General features: G+C 42.3%; 1 protein-coding gene across 2 annotated transcripts in view; it reads right to left on the reverse strand.

The window, feature by feature from the left end:
- STIM2 (stromal interaction molecule 2) overlaps positions 1-21567 on the reverse strand; it is a 149467-nt gene that overhangs the window by 39887 nt on the left and 88013 nt on the right. For both annotated transcript variants that reach the window (XM_077815770.1, XM_077815771.1), the window contains exon 3: positions 1950-2064. In XM_077815770.1, coding sequence (XP_077671896.1) covers positions 1950-2064 — 115 coding nt within the window. The remainder of the gene's footprint in view (positions 1-1949; positions 2065-21567) is intronic.

A 21567-nucleotide genomic window follows, 5' to 3' on the forward strand; every position in this document is an offset into this window, starting at 1 on the left:
TGTAGTTGGGCTTTTATCAGCATGGCCTTGATGCTTATGGCATTTGATTTTTGAAGAACCTCCACGTTGGTAATTTTGTCCTGCCAGCAGATCCCCATAATGGCACGCAGAGACCGCATATGGAAGGCCTCTAGCTGTTTGATATGCCATCTGTATGGTGTCCAAGTCTCACAGCAGTAGAGGAGAGATGTGAGCAAAAAAGAATTATAAAGTTTTATTTTTGTTGAGAGGGTTATGTTGTGGGATTTCAGGACTTTGTTACATAAAACTTTCCCAATGACTGAGCAGCTTTCTGTATCCTGTTTGTGATCTCTTTGTCAAGAGACCCATCATGGGAGATGTTGCTGCCAACATAGGTAAAACTGTCAACTTGCTTTAGTTGGTTTCCACTAATGGATATGCTAGGTCGGGGATATGGCACAGCACAGTGAAGATAATTGGTGATAATAACCAGTCTTCTCCAGGCTGAGTGTGAGGCCAAACAATTTTGATGTTTCAGCGAAGCGATCTACGATGCACTGGAGACCTCCGTGTGTGCGCGCTATGAGGGCACAATCATCCACAAAGAGTGCTTCTCTTTGCAGTAGTTCTGTTACTTTTGTTTTTGCTTTAAGCCTTGTAAGATTGAAAACTGAGCCACCATGTCTGTATCTGATGTATGCGCCTCTGTTGAGCCCATCTGTAGCATGGTTGAGAACTTGCGTGAAGAAGAAGTTGAACGGTACAGGGGGCAAGGACACAGCCTTGTTTGACTCCATTTGAAACGGGAAAGAAGTCAGTGAGATCTCCATTAAAAAGTACCTGACCTTGCATCCCCTCATGAAATAAACGAATGAGCTTTACCAGTTTTGGTGGGCAACCAAGTTTGCGGAGGATCATCCATAATCCTTCTCTACTAACAGTATCAAATGCTTTTGTCAGATCGATGAAAACACTGAACAGAGTCATGTTTTGTTCGACAAATTTTTCTTGTATTTGCCCGATACTGAAAATCATGTCTATGGTGCTATGACCAGGTCTGAATCCGCACTGAGTCTCAGGTAGATTGGCTTCTGAGACAGATTAAATCAGTCGGTTCAAGAGGACACTAGCAAAGATTTTTCCAGCGACAGATAGGAGAGATCCCCCAAGGTAGTTATCACAGATCATTTTGCTACCTTTATTTTTAAATAAAGGAATAATTATGGAATCTTTCAAGTCTTGTGGCATTTCTTCACTGTCCCAGATGTCAGTAAGGATCTGGAGTGTTACCACCACTTTTGGACCCACAGATTTATATATTTCTGCTGATATTCCATCTCTGCCCAAGGACTTTCCTGAGCTCATCAAACTGATTGCCTTTTCTATTGCTTCAAGTGAGGGTGGTGAGTCAAAGTGCTGCTAAATAGGCTTTTGAAGTATCGGATTAATAGCACTTGTTTCAACTGAGGACGGTCTGTTCCGTAGTTGACTGAAATGTTCAACCCATCTCTGTTCCAGTAAGATTGGCAATACCATACCTTGCTCACCTTACTTCTGTGCTGCTGGTGGGGCCCTGCCTTCAGAGCTGGGCTCCTGGGCAGCAGCCACCACTCTGCAGCTGCCCAGCTCTGAAGGCAGCGCCACTGCCAGCAGCAGTGAAGAAGTAAAGGTAGCAGTACCGCAACGCCCCCCTACAATAACCTTGTGCCCGCCCATGACTCCTTTTTGGGTCAGGACTCCTATACTGTGAAATTTCAGATTTAAATAGCTGAAATCGTGAAATATATGATTTTTTAAATCCCATGATTGTGAAATTGACCAAAATAGATCATCAATTTGGTAGGGCCCTAAATATATGTAATTTTATGCCAATAGCTGCATCTTACTTATCTCAAGATCACTTTTACTTCAAGCAAGCCTGGATTTAGTACTGGGCTACCTGAAAAACCAAGACATGGATCTGGAAACGGTGTATTCCTGACTCCTACCTTCAGAGGTTTTCCAGCGTTTCCACAGATCCTCAATGGTGATATGTTTGTCTTCTCTGTGCAGATGGCTGTGTTTATTGGAAGCATCTTTATATTTCATGTCTTCTCTGATAAACTGAGAAAGAGAAAGAAAGTTTGGTTAAATTCTAACAGCAAACAAGCCCAGTTCTTAACAGGGAAACTGGAAGTAGATCAGTAGAGATGCTTTTTGCATCTGCCCTGTACAAATGGCACAATTTAGTTAAGCCTCTAAAGTAGTCAACCTACATAATTAATTCAACATTCTTATAAATTTTGAATTGGAATGTACTAAACCTTGGGAAAACAATGTTGCACTTGTGAGGCTATTAGTCAAGTTTAACAGTGTGGTTAACGTACTCCAAAGATTAACAGCTAGTCACCACAAATATCCTATCTCATGCTTTTATGTTCTATGGACATTCACCTGTCTAAAGGCAAGCCCACATGATAGGGTTTGAAAGTGTGCCAGTTCTTTATAAATCAGCAATTATTTGTCCATCTTGAATCCCGCTATACCAGTTAAATGAAACTAATAGTTAGCTTTCTCCCACCCCTCAAAGACTTTTGACTAGACAGCAAAAGATCATGTTCTGCCTCATTTGTTAACATACAATTCATCTTCAGCCCTGGGTTTATTTTTTTTTGTGATGCATGATCACGAGAATGCTTATATTCCATGCACATAAATAGTACATAGTAAACCTACAATTTGCAATAATGTACAAGAAGCCTTTGGCAAAATCCTAACATGTGAATGTTAATAAGCACATAAAATTTGTTAAAAAGTGGGATTTTATGTATCAGTGTATTTTGCTCATTTATGTGTACCACAGTCGTTTAATACTTCAAAATCACTAGTAAATAGATACTAAAACCATTTACCAGACATGTACAAGCAAGAAAAATTAAGGTGAGGGCCGCTGTGATCATTTGGCCTACCAGTTTACCCTAATTGTAGGCTCAATTGTAAAAAGTATATGAAATTTCATAAAATGTTATAATAATCGATAAATGCTGGTGGGAACATGTATGAAAGGGAGACAGAAAGACTAAATTAGTCAAAACAAAAAGCCAAGTTAATATGATTAAAGTACTATGTTAAAATCATGCTTGGTAAAAAGATGTGGAATCTGAAATTAATGAGCCAGAATTGCTGTGTTGGATATTAGGCCTAATTGGTGCACAAAATAATGCGGGGATGGGCTATTCCAACCATTGTTCCCTTTATGGGTCCCTAAAGAAAGACTCTGTGGGAAGAATAAGGGGAAGAACAGACAGGGGTTACTGAAGCAAGCTTCACCATCATGGCTGTTACCACCACCATTTCCTGGGAGCCCTGGCCTTCATTCCCTGTGATCCTGAAAGATGCCCTGACCAGGCTGGGCCACAGAGAGGTATCCAGATGACATCAGGACCCCTACCAGAAGGTTAGTCTATTATGTTTTGTCAAAGTTCTTGGTCAAGGTACAGTCAAGGACCAGAAACCAGAGAAAATTATTTTTTTAAAAAATAAGTAAATTAAAAGATTTCAAGGGCCGTTCAAAAGCATATGGCAGTCCGGCTTTGGCCTGTGGTCCGCCTATTGACTATCTCTGCTCTACCAGATCCAGCTGAATCCCAAATCAGCAGCTGAGATGAAACAGGATTGGACTTTAACAGCAGTAGATATAACAGCTCCAGCCCATCTCAAATAAGTTCTCTTTTCCACAAAAGAGGAGCTATTAACATCTTTGATACCATCTAAGACTGTCAAACAATGGGGATTCTCCTTCTGAAAACTCTCTCCAGCTAAAGGGAAAGGGAACAAGAAATGCTATTAAAATGAAAGCCATACTTTATACTTGACATACAGTTTCTCCTTCTCTTCTTTATCTTTAATAAAAGGTTTAAAGGATTTTTAGTGGTGTTTGTGCCATCGTACCAAGCAGGCTGACATCTCTGTATAACAAACCCCGGACTGTAGTACTGTTTAATGCTGGACACTGACTGGGTTGTTAACACCTTTGGCCCACATATTCTATCTTCGGGCATGTCTTCACTAGCAACGTTGAAGCGGTGTGTAGTCGCAGTGCCAGTGCTGGGAGAGAGCTCTCCCAGACCTATAAAAAACCCACCTCCATGAGGGGAATACCTCCCAGCGCTGGTGCACTGTCTACAGCGCTGAAACTTGCAGCACTCAGGGGTGTGTTTTTTCACACCCCTGAGCAAGAAAGTTGCAGGGCTGTAAAGTGCCAGTGTAGGCTTCCCTAAATTAATCCAGCAAGGCTGGCAGCAATGTCCTAGCGAAAACCCCTGCTGGCTCCAGTGCACTCTGGGTGCTCTAGGGAAGAAAATGAGCTACATCCACTGCAGCTCCTCCCAGCAGCTAGGTGGGGGAGAAGGGAAGAAGACTAGCTTCTAATAGCTCATGACTGGCCAGGGTTAGCAGAGGCCATCACTGATGCTCCAAGCTCTTTGGCTGGTTCCGGAGTAGGGGTCCAGACACCATTGCTGCTGCTTCAGGGCTGGCGAGGAGACTGGATGCCTCTGAGCTGCCCTTTTCTTCCTCTCTCACACCACCTCTTTTTCTGTGTGTGGAATGATGACAGAGCTCAAGTTTAACAAGCCTGTGCATGAAAGGGAGTGAAAATGGAAGGAGGTGAACAGTGAGGGGTGGGGTGAAGGTGGCAGCAAGTGTGAGGTATGGAATGGATGGAGGGAAGAATGAAAGGCCAAGATGGAATGAGGGAAGAAAGAGTAAAATGGCAAAACATGGGAGTCAGAGAGTGTGTTCATCAGGTTGAAATCAGAGTTGGGGTAGCCATTAATTTCACAAGGGGGTGGGGAGAGACGAACACTTGGTAGCCCGCCCCACTTCCTTGAAACAGGGGTTCCTGTGTATGCGGGTCCTTGCCAACTTCACCCTGGCAGACAACTCGGGGGTAGTGGGGGGGACACGACCTCACTAATGACACCTCAAAGCTATATTGAGGTGGTGAGTACTCCACACAGTCCTCTTGTGCAGTACGTCCTCTGCTCAGCTGGGTGCAGGCAGAGTCCTCCCTTCTTCATGATAAGACCAGTCCTTCATGAGTGGCACCCTACCACTAAAACACCAAGCAGAGGACAAGAGGGAAAGAACACAGTGCAGGGCCATAGGGCTGTGGTGCAATGAGGTGCCCAAGGGAGGTTGTGCCTGGCGTTTCCAATTCCTTTAATCCGGCCAAGGGGAAAGAATCTGTCATTTAAGTCCTTTGTAAAAGGGCCCAGTCTGCCCACTTTTACCCTGAGACCAACACTTCTGGAGGGAGAAAAGAAATCAGGAGAAAGATACAAACACAAGGCAGCAGCTCTTTCAAGAAGATAAAATGGAAAATGGGAGAAAAGGAGGTCTATGACGGGAGTAATTGCCAGCAAGCAATTTCCCTGTGTAAATTCCTGCTCTGACATCCTACAAAGAGAAATGGAGTCAAAGACATAACTGAGGTTGCATGCAGGGAAAGGTTTTCCTCTGGGGTTGAGGTCAATTGCCATATCTCATTGTAGGAACAAGCAAACATCTCAGGCTCTTCCACACTTGGGGATGATCTTGCAGACCAGAATGATGAAAGCCCTGCTGAACTTTGTCTCAAGTCTTAGCTGTCCCCCTCACTCTGATCAGAGCAGTTCTGTATCCTTTGGTCCACTATGTGGCCTGTGAGAGAATCTGCCCCTTCGGTCCCTACAATCTTTACGTCTGGCCACATGGTTACTGTTTCCTGAAGGAATCCTTTCACTCCTATTATAGTTCCTCTTTTGCCGCACATCATGGTGACTTTTCCCTTCCCTACGCTTTCATATAGACGAGAGAATGGTGTTTGGAGGAAAGATTTAAGTTCATTAGGAACTGGAGAATGTTTTGGGAACGGAGGAGCCCACAGGAAAGATGGGCTCCAGCTAAACAAACCGAATCAGATTGTTGAACTGTAAAATTTAAAAGGTTGAAGAAAGGACTGGAGGAAAGCTGACAGATGCAAAGGTGCGCATGGTTTGGACAGGGACATCCATTAGAGGAGGATTTATTAAAGAGGATACTGTATATCCTAGTAAAGAGGAGGGGATAGAAGTTGATAAAGTACAGGCAGGAACTGAAGAGAAATAGACAAATGGGGAAAAAAAAGTCCCATTCAATAACATCACATGAAGGCAGATAGAAAATTTGTCAATATTTAGTTAAGCGCTTGCATACAAATGCTAGAAGTCTAAGATCAATTAACTTTAGTGCCTGGTATTAAATGAGGATATTGATATAACAGGAATCACAGAAACTTAGTGGAATGATGATAATCTATGGGACACAGGAATATCAGGATACAAAATATGTAGGGATGACCGTAGGTCTTGAGGGTGGAGCACTGCCACTATATGTGAAAGAAAGCATACCATCAAATACAGTAAAAATTTAAACGCCTCAAACTGTACCATAGAATCTTTATGTATATAAATGTCACGCTTCAAAAAGAGTATAGCAGTCAGAATATTCTACCACCCATCTGACTAGGATATTGAAATCACTGTGAAATGCTCAGGGAAATTAGAGCCTACAAAAGCAAAAAAACACAACAGTGGGGGAATTTAAACTATCCCTATTTTGACGGGGTACGTGCCACCTCAGGATGTGATGCAGAGATAAAATTTCTACACATCATGAATGACACACCTGGAGCACCTAGTCCTGGAACCCACAATGCGAGAGGCAATTCGTGATTTAGTCCTCAGTGGAGCACAGGATCTGGTCTAAAAATTGAACATAGCCGAACTGCCTGGCAACAACCACCCAAATGTAATTAAATTTAAACATACTTGCAAGGGCGAAAATACCAAAGAAACCCATCACAATAGCATTTAACTTCAAAAAGGGAACTACACAAAAATGAGGAAGATAGGTAAACAGAAATTTAAAAAGAACAGTCAAGTGTGAAATGCCTGAAAGCCGCAGGGAAACTTTTAAACACTACCATAATAGAGACTCAAGCTACAAATATACCCAAAATTCAACAACAGTAAGAGGATCAAAAATATGCCACCAGGGCTAACCAAAGTAAACGAAGCCAAAAGACATCCTTTAAAAAGCGGAAGTCAACTCCTACAGAGAAAAATAGGAAGGAGCGTAAACTCTGGCAGGCCAAGGGTGAAACTAAACAGGAAAAAAAAATTTTAAGTACATCAGAAGCAGGTAGCCTGCCAAATCATCAACAGGTACAGTGGATGATCAAGGTGCTAGAAGACCACTCAAGGAAGACCAAGTCATTGCAGAGAAGCTAAATGAATTCTTTGCATTGGTCTTCACTGCACAGGACACGAGGGAGATTCCCACTCCTGAGCCTTTCTTTTTAGGTGATAAATCTGAGAAAATGTCCCAGACTGAGGTGTCAATAGAGAACATTTTGGAACAAATTGATAAAGTCATGAGTCACCAGGACCAGATGACATTCATCCGAGAGTTCTGAAGGAACTCAAATATGAAATTGCGAAACTGTGGCATGTAACCTGTGGCTTAAATCAGCCTCTGGACCAGATGACTGGCAGATAGCTAATGTGACACCAATTTTTTAAAAAGGCTCCAGAGTCTATCTGACAATTACAAGCCGGTGAGCCTAACTTCAATACCAAGAAATTGGTTAAGCTATAGTAAGGAACAGAATTATCAGACACATAAATGAACAGGATAGGGAAAGAGTCAATGTGGCTTTTGTAAAGGGAAATCATGCCTCACTAATCTATAAGAACTTTTTGAGGGCGGTCAGCACATACGTGGATAAGAGTGATCCAGTCGATATAGTGTACGCCAACTTTCAGACAAGGTCCCTCACCAAAGGCTCTTAAGCAAAATAAGTAGTCACGAGATAAAACGGAAGGTCCTCTCATGGATCAGTAACTGGTTAAAAGACCGGAAACAAAGTGTAGAATAAATGGTCAGTTTTCTCAATGGAGAGGGGTAAATAGCAGGGTCCCCCAAGGATTTGTACTGGGACCTGTGCTGTTCAACATATTCATAAATGATCTCAAAAAAGGGGTGAACAGTGAGGTGACAAGGTTTGCACCCAACACTAAATTACTCAAGATACTTAAGTCCAACGCTGGCTGTAAAGAGTTAAAGGGATTTCATTAAACTGGGTGACTGAACAACGAAACGGCAGACAAAATTCAACATGGATAAATGCAAAATAATGCACATTGGAAAACAATCTCAACTATACACACAAAATGATGGGGTCTAAATTAGCTGTTATGACTCTAGAAAGATTTTGGAGTCATCAGAGGAATAGTTCTCTGAAGACATCTGCTCAATGTGCAGTAGTAAAAAAAGCTAACAGAACATTAGGAACAAGATACACAGTAAGAAAATATTACAAGGCCACTATATAAATCCATGGTATGCCCACAGTCACCCCATCTCCAAAAAAAAGAAAAAAATCTTAAAATTGGAAAAGGTGCAGAGAAGGGCAAAAAAAAAAAAACCCTTCCATATGAGGAGAGGTTAAAAAGACGGGGACTTCAGTTTAAAAAAGAGGGGGATGTGACAGAGGTCTATAAAATCATGCATCTTGTGGAGAAAGTGAATAAGGAAGTGTTATTTACCCCTTCACATAATACAACAATTAGGAGTCACCCAATGAAATTAATAGGAAGCAGGTTTAAAAAGAAAGGAAAGGAAGTATTTCTTTACATAATACACAGTCTACCTATGGAACTTGTTGCTGGGGATGCTGTGAAGACCAAAAGTATAACTGGGTCCAGAAAAGAATTAGAGAAGTTCATAAAGGACAGGTCCATTAACAGCTATTAACTAAGATTAATTAAAGTCCAGCAAAGGGCAACAAAAATGATTAGGGGTCTGGAACTCATGACTTATGAGGAGAGGCTGAAGGAACTGGAATTGTTTAGTCTGTGGAAGAGAAGAATGAGGGGGGATTTGATAGCTGCTTTCAACTACCTGAGAGGTGGTTCCAGAGAGGATGGTTCTAGACTATTCTCAGTGGTAGCAGATGACAGAACAAGGAGTAATGGTCTCAAGTTGCAGTGGGGGAGGTTTAGGTTGGATATTAGGAAAAACTTTTTCACTAGGAGGGTGGTGAAACACTGGAATGCGTTACCTAGGGAGGTGGTAGAATCTCCTTCCTTAGAAGTTTTTAAGGTCAGGCTTGACAAAGCCCTGGCTGGGATGATTTAATTGGGGATTGGTCGTGCTTTGAGCAGGGGGTTGGACTAGATGACCTCCTGAGGTCCCTTCCAACCCTGATATTCTAGGATTCTATGATGGTCAGGGATGCACCACGCTCTGGGTGTCCCTAAACCTCTATCGGAACCTGGGACTGGACAATAGGGAATGGATCACTTGGTAACTGCCTTGTTCTGTTTATTCCCTCTGAAACATCTGTCACCAGCCTCTGTCAAAGGATGGGATATTGGCCTAGATGGACCATTGGTCTGACCCAGTATGGCTGTTCTATGTTCTTACATGTCAGCCTCTGAGGATGGGGCGCTTACGTAGACTCCCCCTCTTCGGAAAGAGGACATGATCCCCTTCTGAACAGACAGCATCAGTTTGCTCGAGCATTGATCCAACTTGTGGCCATGTGAAGCCCTGCTTCTTCACAAGAAAATAAACTGGCTTTAACGTGAAGGGTGCGGTTGCTTGGATAAATCCTCAGTTTTCCATTTGGGCTGTTTATTTCTTTGCCTAGGGTTAAAGGACTTCACATCAGTACTTCCTCTCCCTGCCCTGCCTGCAGCAACCTTTGCTTTTATCTATTGTTTTGTAGTTTACTTCTGCCTTAAGAAATAGAGTACTTGTGGCACCTTAGAGACTAACCAATTTATTTGAGCATGAGCTTTCGTGAGCTACAGCTCACTTCATCGGATGCATACCGTGGAAACTGCAGAAGACATTATATACACACAGAGACCATGAAACAATACCTCCTCCCACCCCACTGTCCTGCTGGTAATAGCTTCTGCCTTGTGTGTTTAGTACTACTCCAATTTTCACCCACAAAATATAAACACAGGTGATCTAAAGTGGACAAAGGCAGTTGTATGAGGAGTAAAGAGCTGCCTGGCATTGGCATACTAAGATGCTATGTTGTATTGCTGGGTTTTGTTTTTTTCTGGTGCATGATAGTGAGGAGGGTTTTTGAGAACTATTTTTAAAGTGTGTTTGACTAAAAAGCCACTGGGTGAGAAGCAGGGAGATAGAGATAAAGATCATGTTTTTAAACAGCCAGAATTTTAAAAACAAGTTGTTTATAAGGATATTCTTACACACACTTTTAGAAATTAGAGAGTGAATTTACAGGCATGTGTGTCAAGAACTACGGTCACCATAAAATGTTGTTCCTTAAAAATACAGAAGTTTGTCTCCCCAGCCAGTTCAATTTACTAAGAATACACCAGCATTGCACATCAATGTCACTCATCACAGCATGATTACTGTATACTGTATTATAGTCTTATAGACAAGTATGAATTAAGTTGAAAAATCTTATATCCTGGAATGGTTCCTGGTATTATCCAGTTTTCAATACTTGGAGTGAAATAGCTGTGGAAGTATTGCACCAATCTTTTAAAGTCACTGTGCCCACTACCTAGAGCAGGATATCCTCAGTTATTTCTTGTAAGTTAATAGCTCAGAACCGGAAATCTTGCTTTGCAACTGTCTATTCCTAAGTCAATTATTAATAATAAAATTGAAGCTTTATTTTGCATTGCATCTTTCATATAAACTTACATTCCAAGCCACTCTGGAGAATTAAACAACTACAAAGAAAACAGCAGTATGATAAAAATTAAAAGGTAAGTGTGAGGGGAAATAATACACACACACACACATATATATAATTCATTCTCAGCTATGATTTGAAATGATACAGCAAACTGATCAGGTGGAAGAGACCTAGTAATTAAAAATGGCCCGACTGTGCGGACGAAGAGAGCGGTCAACCATTGCTAGCCAAGAAGAGAGAAGAGAGTAAAGGTAGGAGACATATGCAAGGTCAATTGGAGTAAAGGTCACAGAGTTAAACAATTCTGAGAACAATTTGAACTGGATACTAGAAAGAACAGAGAGCAAATGGAGATGTTTGGAGGTAGAGAGCGATGTTATCAGGCTACGTTGCATGTGACAGAACCAGACAACTCTCTACACTTCATGAAGCACTGAAATTTGTGAAGGTCTTATGGAAGCAAGTTGCATTACATAACCAGGGGATGGTAAATATTGAAGATGAGGATTTTAGAGATGGTACTGAGACAGTGACTTCAATAAGGAGAATTATACCTTGCCCAAAAATATGGACCTGGTGGCAGGCACATCTTTAGATGACATGAAGGCAAGGGGAAACTATCAGCTGAGAAGGGAAACAGAAAGTTATGGTTGACGTGCAATGGCTTTCTCAAATTTAGATTGGGAGGCTGGCCTGCAACTTTCACCAGTTCATGGGTTATGTTTTCTTTAGGAATATAGCAGCAAATGCATGGAATGGTTCAGCAGTGCCCTGAAACAGATTATAGGTGCTATAACAGAGGAATAACGAGAAGATACCCATGTCAAAGCCACATCTGCTTCTCTAGTAGCTTGAAATTTTTTCACCCATGTTAACCTGTTCGCCCTGATTTACTGACCGAAGTCCATCTGAGTAAACATATTACCTATTTAAAATGCTCTCTGTAATTTCAACTGAGGAAGTTCCCCCCGCCCACTTCTCCTTTACAAAGCATTTCAGTGCTTAATGAGTGATCCCAATAGAACAAGTATGCCGTTCTCTGGAAAACCTCCTTGAAAGGAAGGTGCTATATCAGAGGTGGGCAAACTACGGCCTGTGGGCCACATCTGGCTCGTGGGACCATCCTGCCCGGTCCCTGAGCTCCTGGTCCGGAAAGGCTAGCTCCTGGCCTTTCCCTGCTATTCCCCCACAGCTGCGCGGGCAGCGCTCTGGGTGGCGGGGCTGCGCGTGTTGGATCATATTAAAGTAGTTCTGTATTAAAATCACAAATGAGTTTGATTCCCCATAGTTTAAATTCCAGGGTATTACTAATTAAGAGGTCTCTTGGTTTTTGGTACTGTTTCTCTCCCTCTCTGTGTGAAACTTGCAAGCTGCTAACTGTGTTAGTACAAGGCAAAATATTTATAAGACAGAGTCTGTTCTCAAAGCAATTCTTTGTAACAACAACTACTCACACATAGAGAGACTCAAAGCAATACTCTAACAATAGAAACAGCACCCAGAGACTCCCCGCCCTTTTGTTGTATTCATTTCGCTTTGTTAACAATTGTGATTAAAATAGAGACGGAGGATGTATGTGGATGGATGCTTGGTGTGAATAATAACTGAATGATCAGGCAGGTGCCAGCCTAAGAATGCAGTGTCCATCGGCTGAAGAAGGCGTCAAGTGGAAATAACCAGAGGACCCCCAGAGGGCAGACTAGAATCCACCCAACAGCCTCAAGAATGGGAGAACCAAAGAACAAGATAACATCTGGCAGCACGGAGCTGTCAGGAATGTGCCATCTGCTGACTGATTCAGCAACAGCATGATGAAGCAATTCCCATAGACTGGCATAGGAAGAAATTCCTATAAAAATGGACTCTAGAAAGTGAGAACTTTGGGGTCTGATTCTGCAAACCAACTTCCAGGAGCATCAGATCTGACAAGGCCCTGCTCCCTCCTCATGTCCAGGACACCTGGCAAGTGGCTTGGCATGAGCAACTCTAAGGCTGGTAACTATGATAACAACCTTGCAGAACCTGTGTGCATGTGTGTGAGAATGAATGTGTGAATAAATATGAAATCAAATGGAATGTTATAGCTATAACTAACTGCTTACTATGATTCTTTCTGTATTCACAATAAACGTGTCATTTTGCCTTTTCCCCTTTAATAAGCTCCTGCTGGTTTTTATTTTATTGGTATAACACGCGCTCCTGCAGGGCAGCGTGGCAGAGTGTCTGGCTCCGGCTGGGTGGTGCAGCTGCCAGACATGCTGGTCTGAGCGGCATGGTAAGGGGGCTGGGGTGTTGGATATGGGGCAGGGAGTCTCGGGGTGCAGTTGGGGAGCAGGGGGCAGTTGGATGGGGCGGAGGTTCGGGGGTGGGAGCAGTTAGGAGACGGGGAACAGGGAGCAGTTGGATAGGGCAGAGGTTCAGGGAGGGACAGGGGGGTTAGATGGGGGTAGGGTCCCGGGGGGTGGTTATGAGTCCCGGGAGGGGGCGGTCAAGGGACAAGGAGCGGGTGGTGGGGGAGGGGGTGGATAGGGGGCAGGGGCCAGGCTGTTTGGAGAGGCACAGCCTTCCCTACCCGGACCTCCATACAGTTTCGCACCAAAAAGTTTGCCCAACCCTGTGCTATATAGTTATTTGCACCTACATTCATGGCTTTAAATCTCCCACACAACTCCACAGATTTCACTTTTTTCCAAAAGCCCCACAATTCTTGATCTCCCCAAAATGGCAGAGTCCCACTCAGGGAAAATAGCCTGGAGGCAACAGCGAGTGGACTCTCTCACTGCTCCAAACAATTCAGTGCAAGGATACCAAGGTGAGAGGCATCTTGTAGACAGACAGACATCTGGAAATGATGGCCTGAGGAAGCTGTTAGGCCAGAAGCAGCTTCAGAACGTCTCTTCCAGCATCAATGCCCAGCCACTCTGAGGAGGAGAGTTACTAATGATTTCTTTATTCCTCTGTATCTATATCCACACAGAAAATCTGCCCCGTTATCTAGTCACCTTTTTTTTTTCTTTTGGGTAAAAGTTTTACATAATATATGAAAAAAATCAGATTCAGCAGCTGTTCACCACCACATAATCAAAGAATTAAAAACCCACCCTTCCCAAATATGCTAGTCCTCAAGCATCTCCCAGTGCTAGAGCTTTGAGTTACTTTGGCCTCAACAGCACTGCAAACTTGTGGCATACCACACTAACAAAAAAAAAACAAAAACATAAGAGCTGAAAAGCATTCTTGCCATTTCACTGACAAAACTGAAACTGCTGCAGGCAGAGACTAGGAGAACTCTGTCCCCTCCATATCACCACTCAGCACCTTGTACAGCCGATCTTCAAAGTACCAGCAAACTGCTGTTTCTGGGAAACAGCTTCTTACTCCTTGTGCCACAAAGTCAAGCTTCCCCATCACAAGAAGCCCATCATCCTTCCACCCCCTCAATCCCTACCCACGCTGACCATTAATGCACACATCTAATTCTGTCACTTCCACCTCTCTTCACAAGGCAGCCACCATCTGAATCGTCCGTCCCTGCCAGGCACCAAACTCCACAGATGACGATCCAAGTGAACTAGATACAAGGAGGATCCATGGAGAAGGTGACAGGAACAAGAGATCATGCAGAGCACTCCATTTAAAATGGTCCACTAGCAAAAATCTAAGCTACAACACTTCCCTTATGTTGCCTGCCCCTTCTGCCATAACAATAGTGATGCCTCCACCTTGGCGGGAACAGGGGTCTCTGTATTGCCCTGGCCGCGACTCCAGACACCGCCCCCGAAGCTCCCATTGGCCACAGTTCTCTGTTCCCAGCCAATGGCAGCTGCGGGGGGCGGTGCCTGGAGGTGCAGCTAGGGCAACACACAGACCTCTGTGTCTCCCCCTCCCCACACAGGTTCTGGCCGCTTCCCAGAGTTGCGAGTTCCCAGAGTCGCAGGAGCCTGCCCTGCCCCCGCCCCCCAAACCTCCTGCTGCACCCTGCACCCCGACACCCTGCCCTGAGCCCCCTGCTTCACCCCGCACCCCTCCTGCACCTCAACACCCTGCCCTGAGCCCCCAACCACACGCTATACCCCTCCTGCTCCCCCTGGGGTAGAGAGGGGGCTGAGTTGTGGTGGGCATTTCAGGGAAGGGGTTGGAATGGGGGCTAGGAAGAGGTGGGGCCGGGGCAGCGGGGGTGCGTGTGGGGGGTGGGGGATGGTTCAGTGATGCGGCCATCAGGCCAATGTACTGGACCCCATGTGGCCCTCATGGTCATTTGAGTTTGAGACCCCTGATTTAAACAAACAAAACATAGAAGTAATTTTAAAGTTCTGTTGGTCTTACACAAATAAAACCAACAAAGCTTTCTTTAATAATGGAGAGAGGTACTTAGTGGTGTCCCCCAGGGATCTGTACTGAGACCAGTCCTATTCAACATATTCATAAATGATCTGGAAAAAGCGGTAAAATTTGCAGATGATACAAAACTACTCAAGATAGTGAAATCCCAGGCACACTGCGAAGATCTACAAAAGGATCTCTCAAAACTGGGTGACTGGGCAACAAAAAGGCAGATGAAATTCAATGTCGATAAATGCAAAGTAGCGCACATTGGAAAACAATCCCAGCTATACATATAAAATGATGGGGTTTAAATTAGCTGTTACCACTCAAGAAAGAGATCTTGGGAATCACTGTGGATAGATCTCTGAAAACATCCACTCAATGTACAGCGGCAGTCAAAAAAGCAAACAGAATGTTGGGCATCATTAAGAAAGGGATAGATAATGAGAAAGAAAATATCATATTGCCTGTATATAAATTCATGGTATGCCCACATCCTGAATACTGCGTGCAGATGTGGTAGCCCCATCTCAGAAAAAGATATATTGAAATTGGAAAAGGTTCAGAAAAGGGGAAAAAAATGATTAGGGGTATGGAATGGCTTTCGTATGAGGAGAGATATATAAGACTGGGACTTTTCAGCTTGGAAAAGAGACGACTAAGGGGGGATATGATAGAGGTCTATAAAATCATGACTGGTGTGGAGAAAGTAAATAAGGAAGTGTTATTTACTCCTTCTCATAACACAAGAACTAAGGGGCCCCAAATGAAATGAATAGACAGCAGATATAAAACAAATAAAAGGAAGTATTTCTTCACACAATGCACAGTCAACCTGTGGAACTCCTTGCCAGAGGATGTTGTGAAGGCCAAGACAATAACAGGGTTAAAAAAAGAACTAGATAAATTCATGGAAGATAGGTCCATCAATGGCTATTAGCCAGGATGGGCAGCGATGGTATCCCTAGCCTCTGTTTGCCAGAGGCTGGGAATGAGCGACAGGGAATGGATCACTTGATGCTTGCCTGTTCTGTTCATTCCCTCTGGGGCACCTGGCATTGGCCACTGTTGGAAGACAGGATACTGGACTAGTTGGGCCTTTAGTCTGACCCAGTATGGCCGGTCTTCTGTTCTTAATAAAAAGACTAAAATTCAAATAGCTACACATTCTTTTGGTAGGTAACCTTAGATCAAGAAATAAAGTAATCTGCAAAATCATTACACTCAGTGTCAGTACAGCAAAGCTTGATGGCAGTAATTTCTTCAGGCTGGTATGTGGTTTCTAGTAAAATGAATACAGTAAGTCTTTCCTTCTAGAGCAAGTCCAAAACAATCATTATATTGTATCATTGATTGAACTGAACAGGGACATTTCATATCTCAAGTTTCAGTTTTGTTTTTCCAGACTCATTAATCCGACGTTACATATACTACCTAGATTGTTTTCAGGACAGTGTAGTTTAAATGAAAAGTGCAATACTAAGAGTATGCTCAAATTTACAACTTGCTCAAAGGTATAAAAAGACAGCATTACCTTTTAATCCTTAGCCTCTGAAAGACAGTATTAAAATTCACTGGCGAATAGTTTTGAAAGCATGCATGCATCTGTAAAATCAGACTGACTCCCTTAAATACTCTTTGTGCATCATGTACCAGTATGTGGGTTTCACATTTTACTACCATAATTCTCTCCAGAAAGAGCATATTCTGTAACACATGAAAAACTATAATTTAGCAGTGTTTCAGAATCATTAAGTCAAGTTACTGAAATCTTCGAACTACTTTGCCTCCCTTTGCAATTCACTTCAGTATGGCTATGTGTGACGTTCTTTTAGTGTATTGCCAACTGTAGGAGAAGCTTTACACAGCCTTGTTTTCTTTTGCCACAAGTACTCCTTTTCTTTTACTAGTTAGCCCTGCTGGAAAAAACAGTATTAGATAATGATGGGGCAACACCACTGAACACATATTTATAATCCCATTAAGCACAAGATTCTCTTTAGTACAAATATATTTAAACTGAAAGCTATACTTTAAAAACACACGGTTATATATGCTAGGTCCCCTAAACTTCAAACTTCTCTTCTCACAGATTTGTCTCACAGACCCAAGTAAAGGGTGGGTCTCTCCCCTTTAAGGTTTTAGAGGCAAAGCAGAGTCAGTACACCGTTTAACACCATGAGTCCAACCTGCCAGGACGGACTCATGGTAAAACTCAAATATACTACACACATACCACTTATGGTTAGTTATCTATACTTCCCAACAGGACCCAAATACTTATCCAGAACTGCATCTAGCAAGCATCATCCTAAAACAAAGGCCTGCTGGACGTGTCCTCAGAAGAGAAATTTACAAGCAAGGGGTGACAAATTTCTAGTTTTCAAGCAAGAGCATGTCTTCAGTTCCTCAGACTACTAAGAGAAGTATAAAGAGTAGAATATTGTGAAATTCCACCCTCTCCAGAAGGGCTTATACTCTGCTCTAAATATTTTATTTTTTTAGAACATTTTAAAATGTTTGACTGTCACCTACCAGCAGCTGCATCCAAATACACTGTGGAAGGAAGGGGCAGGGAATGAGAGAGAGAAAAACTAGGAAACCTGTAGTGCAACAAACACAGAAAGTTAGCTGGCCTGTGCTAAGCCTAGCATAATGGGGTCCTGGTCTGTCAACTGGGGCTTTTAGTGCTACAGTAATACAAATCTAGGCCTTGCCTACACTTACAGCAGTTTAGAGTACAGACACTGCATGCACCCGTAGGATGAGATATAAATAATGTAAACGGCGAGGCACGGATTAGGTGAATAAAGACACACCTGAATCCTGTGCGTATGTACTCTATATGGCTCTCTGCATGCCCAAGCAGTGCCTAACACATCTACACTGCTATTAGTTTCCCACTGCCTCTCTGCTGCCAGGGCCTTTCCTTCCCACAGTGAAAGGCTCTGGCAGTTCCTGGCTGCTGGAGACTTTCACTGCCACAAGTTGCTGCTGGAACCTTTCTCCACTGCAGGCAAAGGCCCTAGCAGCAAGTAAAGGGCTTGGCAGCTTCCCCCCGCCAGTGCATTTCCCTGCTGCCCGAGCCTTTCACTATCACATGTAGCTACACACCACAGTATGGACACAGCCTGCTTTTCAATTCAGCATGTAGCTACACATGCATGGCATGTAGGGTAAATGTAGACAAGTAATTTTATAGCCCAAGCACTCCACTTATGTCAAACTCTTGTTCTGGGTTTGCCAAAGCTGGGATATACACTTGCTTGGGTACCTTACTCATGTTTCTGACGACTAAGAATAGTACCATATACAGGAACTTTGAATATCCTTACGTTAATAGGCCAAAATGCAAAATTAAGCAAAAAATTTTCATGGTGCATGTGCTCACATGAACTGCACTGTAATTACAGATAAGTCCCTACATGAAATCTAACTCTTGCTTTCCTTTCACTTTAAATTATATGCAAAGGGGGAAAATGTTTGCAGCCTTAATTCTTCTGATGCATCAAGGAGACCTAAATGGTTTGCCTACAATAAAGTTGGATGGGGGAGGAGAGATCCTAATTTTTTCACTAGAAATACAAGTTCTACATTCCTTGTTTTTTCCAGAGGAATCATTGTTATAATCTAATCTGAGAAAATGAAATCTGACCAAGGGTAAGAGAAATTTAGTTGGACTAATGAGAGATTATTTTGTGTTTTTGCTAAACAGCAAATGCTCAATACTGAATAGGGCTCCCTTACTGAAAAAGTTCAGCACATCTATCCCCTCATTAAAAGACTTAAAACTTTCCTGCCCATGTTCTCTAGTCCTCCAAGAAGATCTCCATCACAAACAGGCAGCTCAGCACCAAGTGCTGCTAAATATTACAAGGTTAAGAACAAAATCTGTATATGGAAGGAGAGTGAGGAAAAGGATAGATTTTTGCTGTGTTGTGAGAGGAAGGAGATACAGGATTCTTCCAGCCTGGACACGCAAAGTGAAGTAAGTGTCAAAGAAGATCCTCCAGCTAGGGGCTGGGATGAAAAGAGGATACTGATGTGTGTGGCTAACAGTAATAGAGAATGTGGGGAGTGCAGAAGGTTTAGGAGGAAAGAGTAGAAGCTCAGTTTCAGCCATGTTAGCTCCAAATGGTCAGTGAGTCCTTAAAAAGAAAAGGTTAGCATAAAATGAAGGACTGGACAAAAGGACACAGGTCAGACATAGGTAGGTGACTCTTAAATCTACCAACACAAAGATGGTTATTGAAACTGTGCAAGTTAATGAAGTCACCCAAGGACAAGATGTAGAGTGAGGGAAATGGGGGCGAGGGGGGAGAGGAGAGCAATTTGTGGGACCTTCACAGGGTGAAGGAGAAGAGGGATTAAAAAAGGAGGAGATGCTGAAGGAGTAATCAGAAGGTGATGCTGGACTACAGATTCCACAGCAGATGTTCCGTTCTCACATGGCAATACTATGTCCCTCCCAATCACGGAAGAGAACCAAAAAAAGTGTCTATTAGTCTGTTATACAGATTTGTGTGGCACTTGTCAGTTTACAGCTTATGATATTAACAGGAAAGCAATATTTCAAAAGGCTGTAAGACAAAACAGAAAGCAGAAGATTTGAACATATTTTTAAATTTCATAAATGATTGTTCAGTCTTATAGCCGAAACATCTACAATGTTCTTTTAAAGCAACTGTTTGGGCCAAAAGCGAGTAATTAAAGGTTTGTTTTCAAATTCTGTTTTTTGGAACAACATTCCTATACCAATACAGACTGTTTTCAAAATTCTCTCATGGGTCAAGACCATGCCTACTACACCTCTGGTATGAAGATCAGTTTTATTGTCATGTTTAACAGCAAAATAAATTTACTGTGCGAAGTTGTTGCTACACAGAATCATTACATGCTTTAAAAATTATTTTCATTCATAGCAGGAACTGTTCAAACTGAGAAAAGAATCCAAGGAAGTACGTTACTATAGAGATAGGAACAAATAGTTTTCCCAGTGTCCCTTCACACCTACCCTGTCAGGATATTCTTTGGCTTTTAAAAACAAAACATCCATACTGCCACATGCAACAGCAGTTAAGTGAAGTGCAATCTGCTATAGCTATTCAAAACTAAAACCAATTGCAAAGGTACAGAATTCTGGCATAGCTGCGGACTTTAAAACTTGCCATGTTTTAACAGAGTTTGCCTGCTTTTTTCCTGCTCTAACTCCACCCCACTTCAAAGCTCATCTTTGCACATCTATCCAATACCATTGAAGTCATTTATACTACCTATGCAAATTACATTTAGAAACTTTCATTCTGCAGAGCCACTTTACCCAATTCATCTGACGAGAGCCATGTAGAAGACAAAAAGAGGAAAGCCTGAAAGTTATGAATATTTGTATTATCATAAGGCCTGGAGGTGTCATTATGCTAGAAACTGCACAGAGTAAGGTGGCCTCTGCCCTAAAGAGCTTACAATATAAATACACAAGCCAGATGTCAGAACAGGAAACCATGATGTAACATACAAACAAAGCAAACAAGTTAGTTTCCAAGTCATGTTAATTTTACAGGTTTTTTTTTTAATTTTTAAATTTGAGAGGTATTTTAATTTATTTTTATTTATTTTATGACATCCTGAGCACTTGGCAGCAGCAGTGAATCCCTGCCCACAACTCAGATTAAATTCTTGTACAAGACACAGATACATTCTTCATAGACTACTGTCTGGTCTATGGCAAGTATACTGGGCTGGGAGACACAATAAGCCTATAGATTTTGATTTTGCCTCTTCTATTGAGTATGGGTAATACTGCTGGGCAGTTCACAATTTTTCTTACTGACCAAGTCGCCACAGCCATAGCTTAGATGGCTGATGACTATCATTCCCCTAATTTTAAAAGAAACACAAACCGTATTTGAATATAAATGGCATAAATATAAAACTAAGCAAGCCATCTATTCCTTCTGTCTTTTCCTCCCTATATTCTACCTCTCAACTTGCTATGTCTGATTCACCAGAATTAACAGAGATGGAAGAGAACAGTGGAATATTTTAATTTATCAAAACATTTCTTTCTTGGATTCCAATCTCTTCTCCCAGCCAATGCTTACCATGCTTTGGCATTATAGACTCCATCTACTTGGATGTTAATTTCCATTATTTTCTACAAGTTAATGTCTTCACAGATTTGGAAAAATTCTGCTGAGATAGCTTGTGGGGGCCATCCAACAGGACTGGTCTACAAGCAAAAAGGATGGCAACCCATTCAACAGGATTAGCAGAAATGAGAGTCAGGTAAAGAGAATTAGCAACTATTACACAAATATTTCTGTAAAAATACTTTATATGCAACTTACATTATTTAGGAAGAGACTAAGCAAATATTTATAGTGGTGGCACACTAGTCGTACACTAGTTGAAGTTATCCCAGAATTGCCTTTTTTATAGAACCTTTTTAACCTTCTTGTTCTGGTCTGATTTAACTATTTTTGGAGAAAATAATGGAAATGATGATTTTGAGCATGTCTGAACTTCCT

Source organism: Eretmochelys imbricata, chromosome 4 (genome assembly GCF_965152235.1).
Source record: "Eretmochelys imbricata isolate rEreImb1 chromosome 4, rEreImb1.hap1, whole genome shotgun sequence".
Lineage (NCBI taxonomy): Eukaryota > Metazoa > Chordata > Testudines > Cheloniidae > Eretmochelys > Eretmochelys imbricata.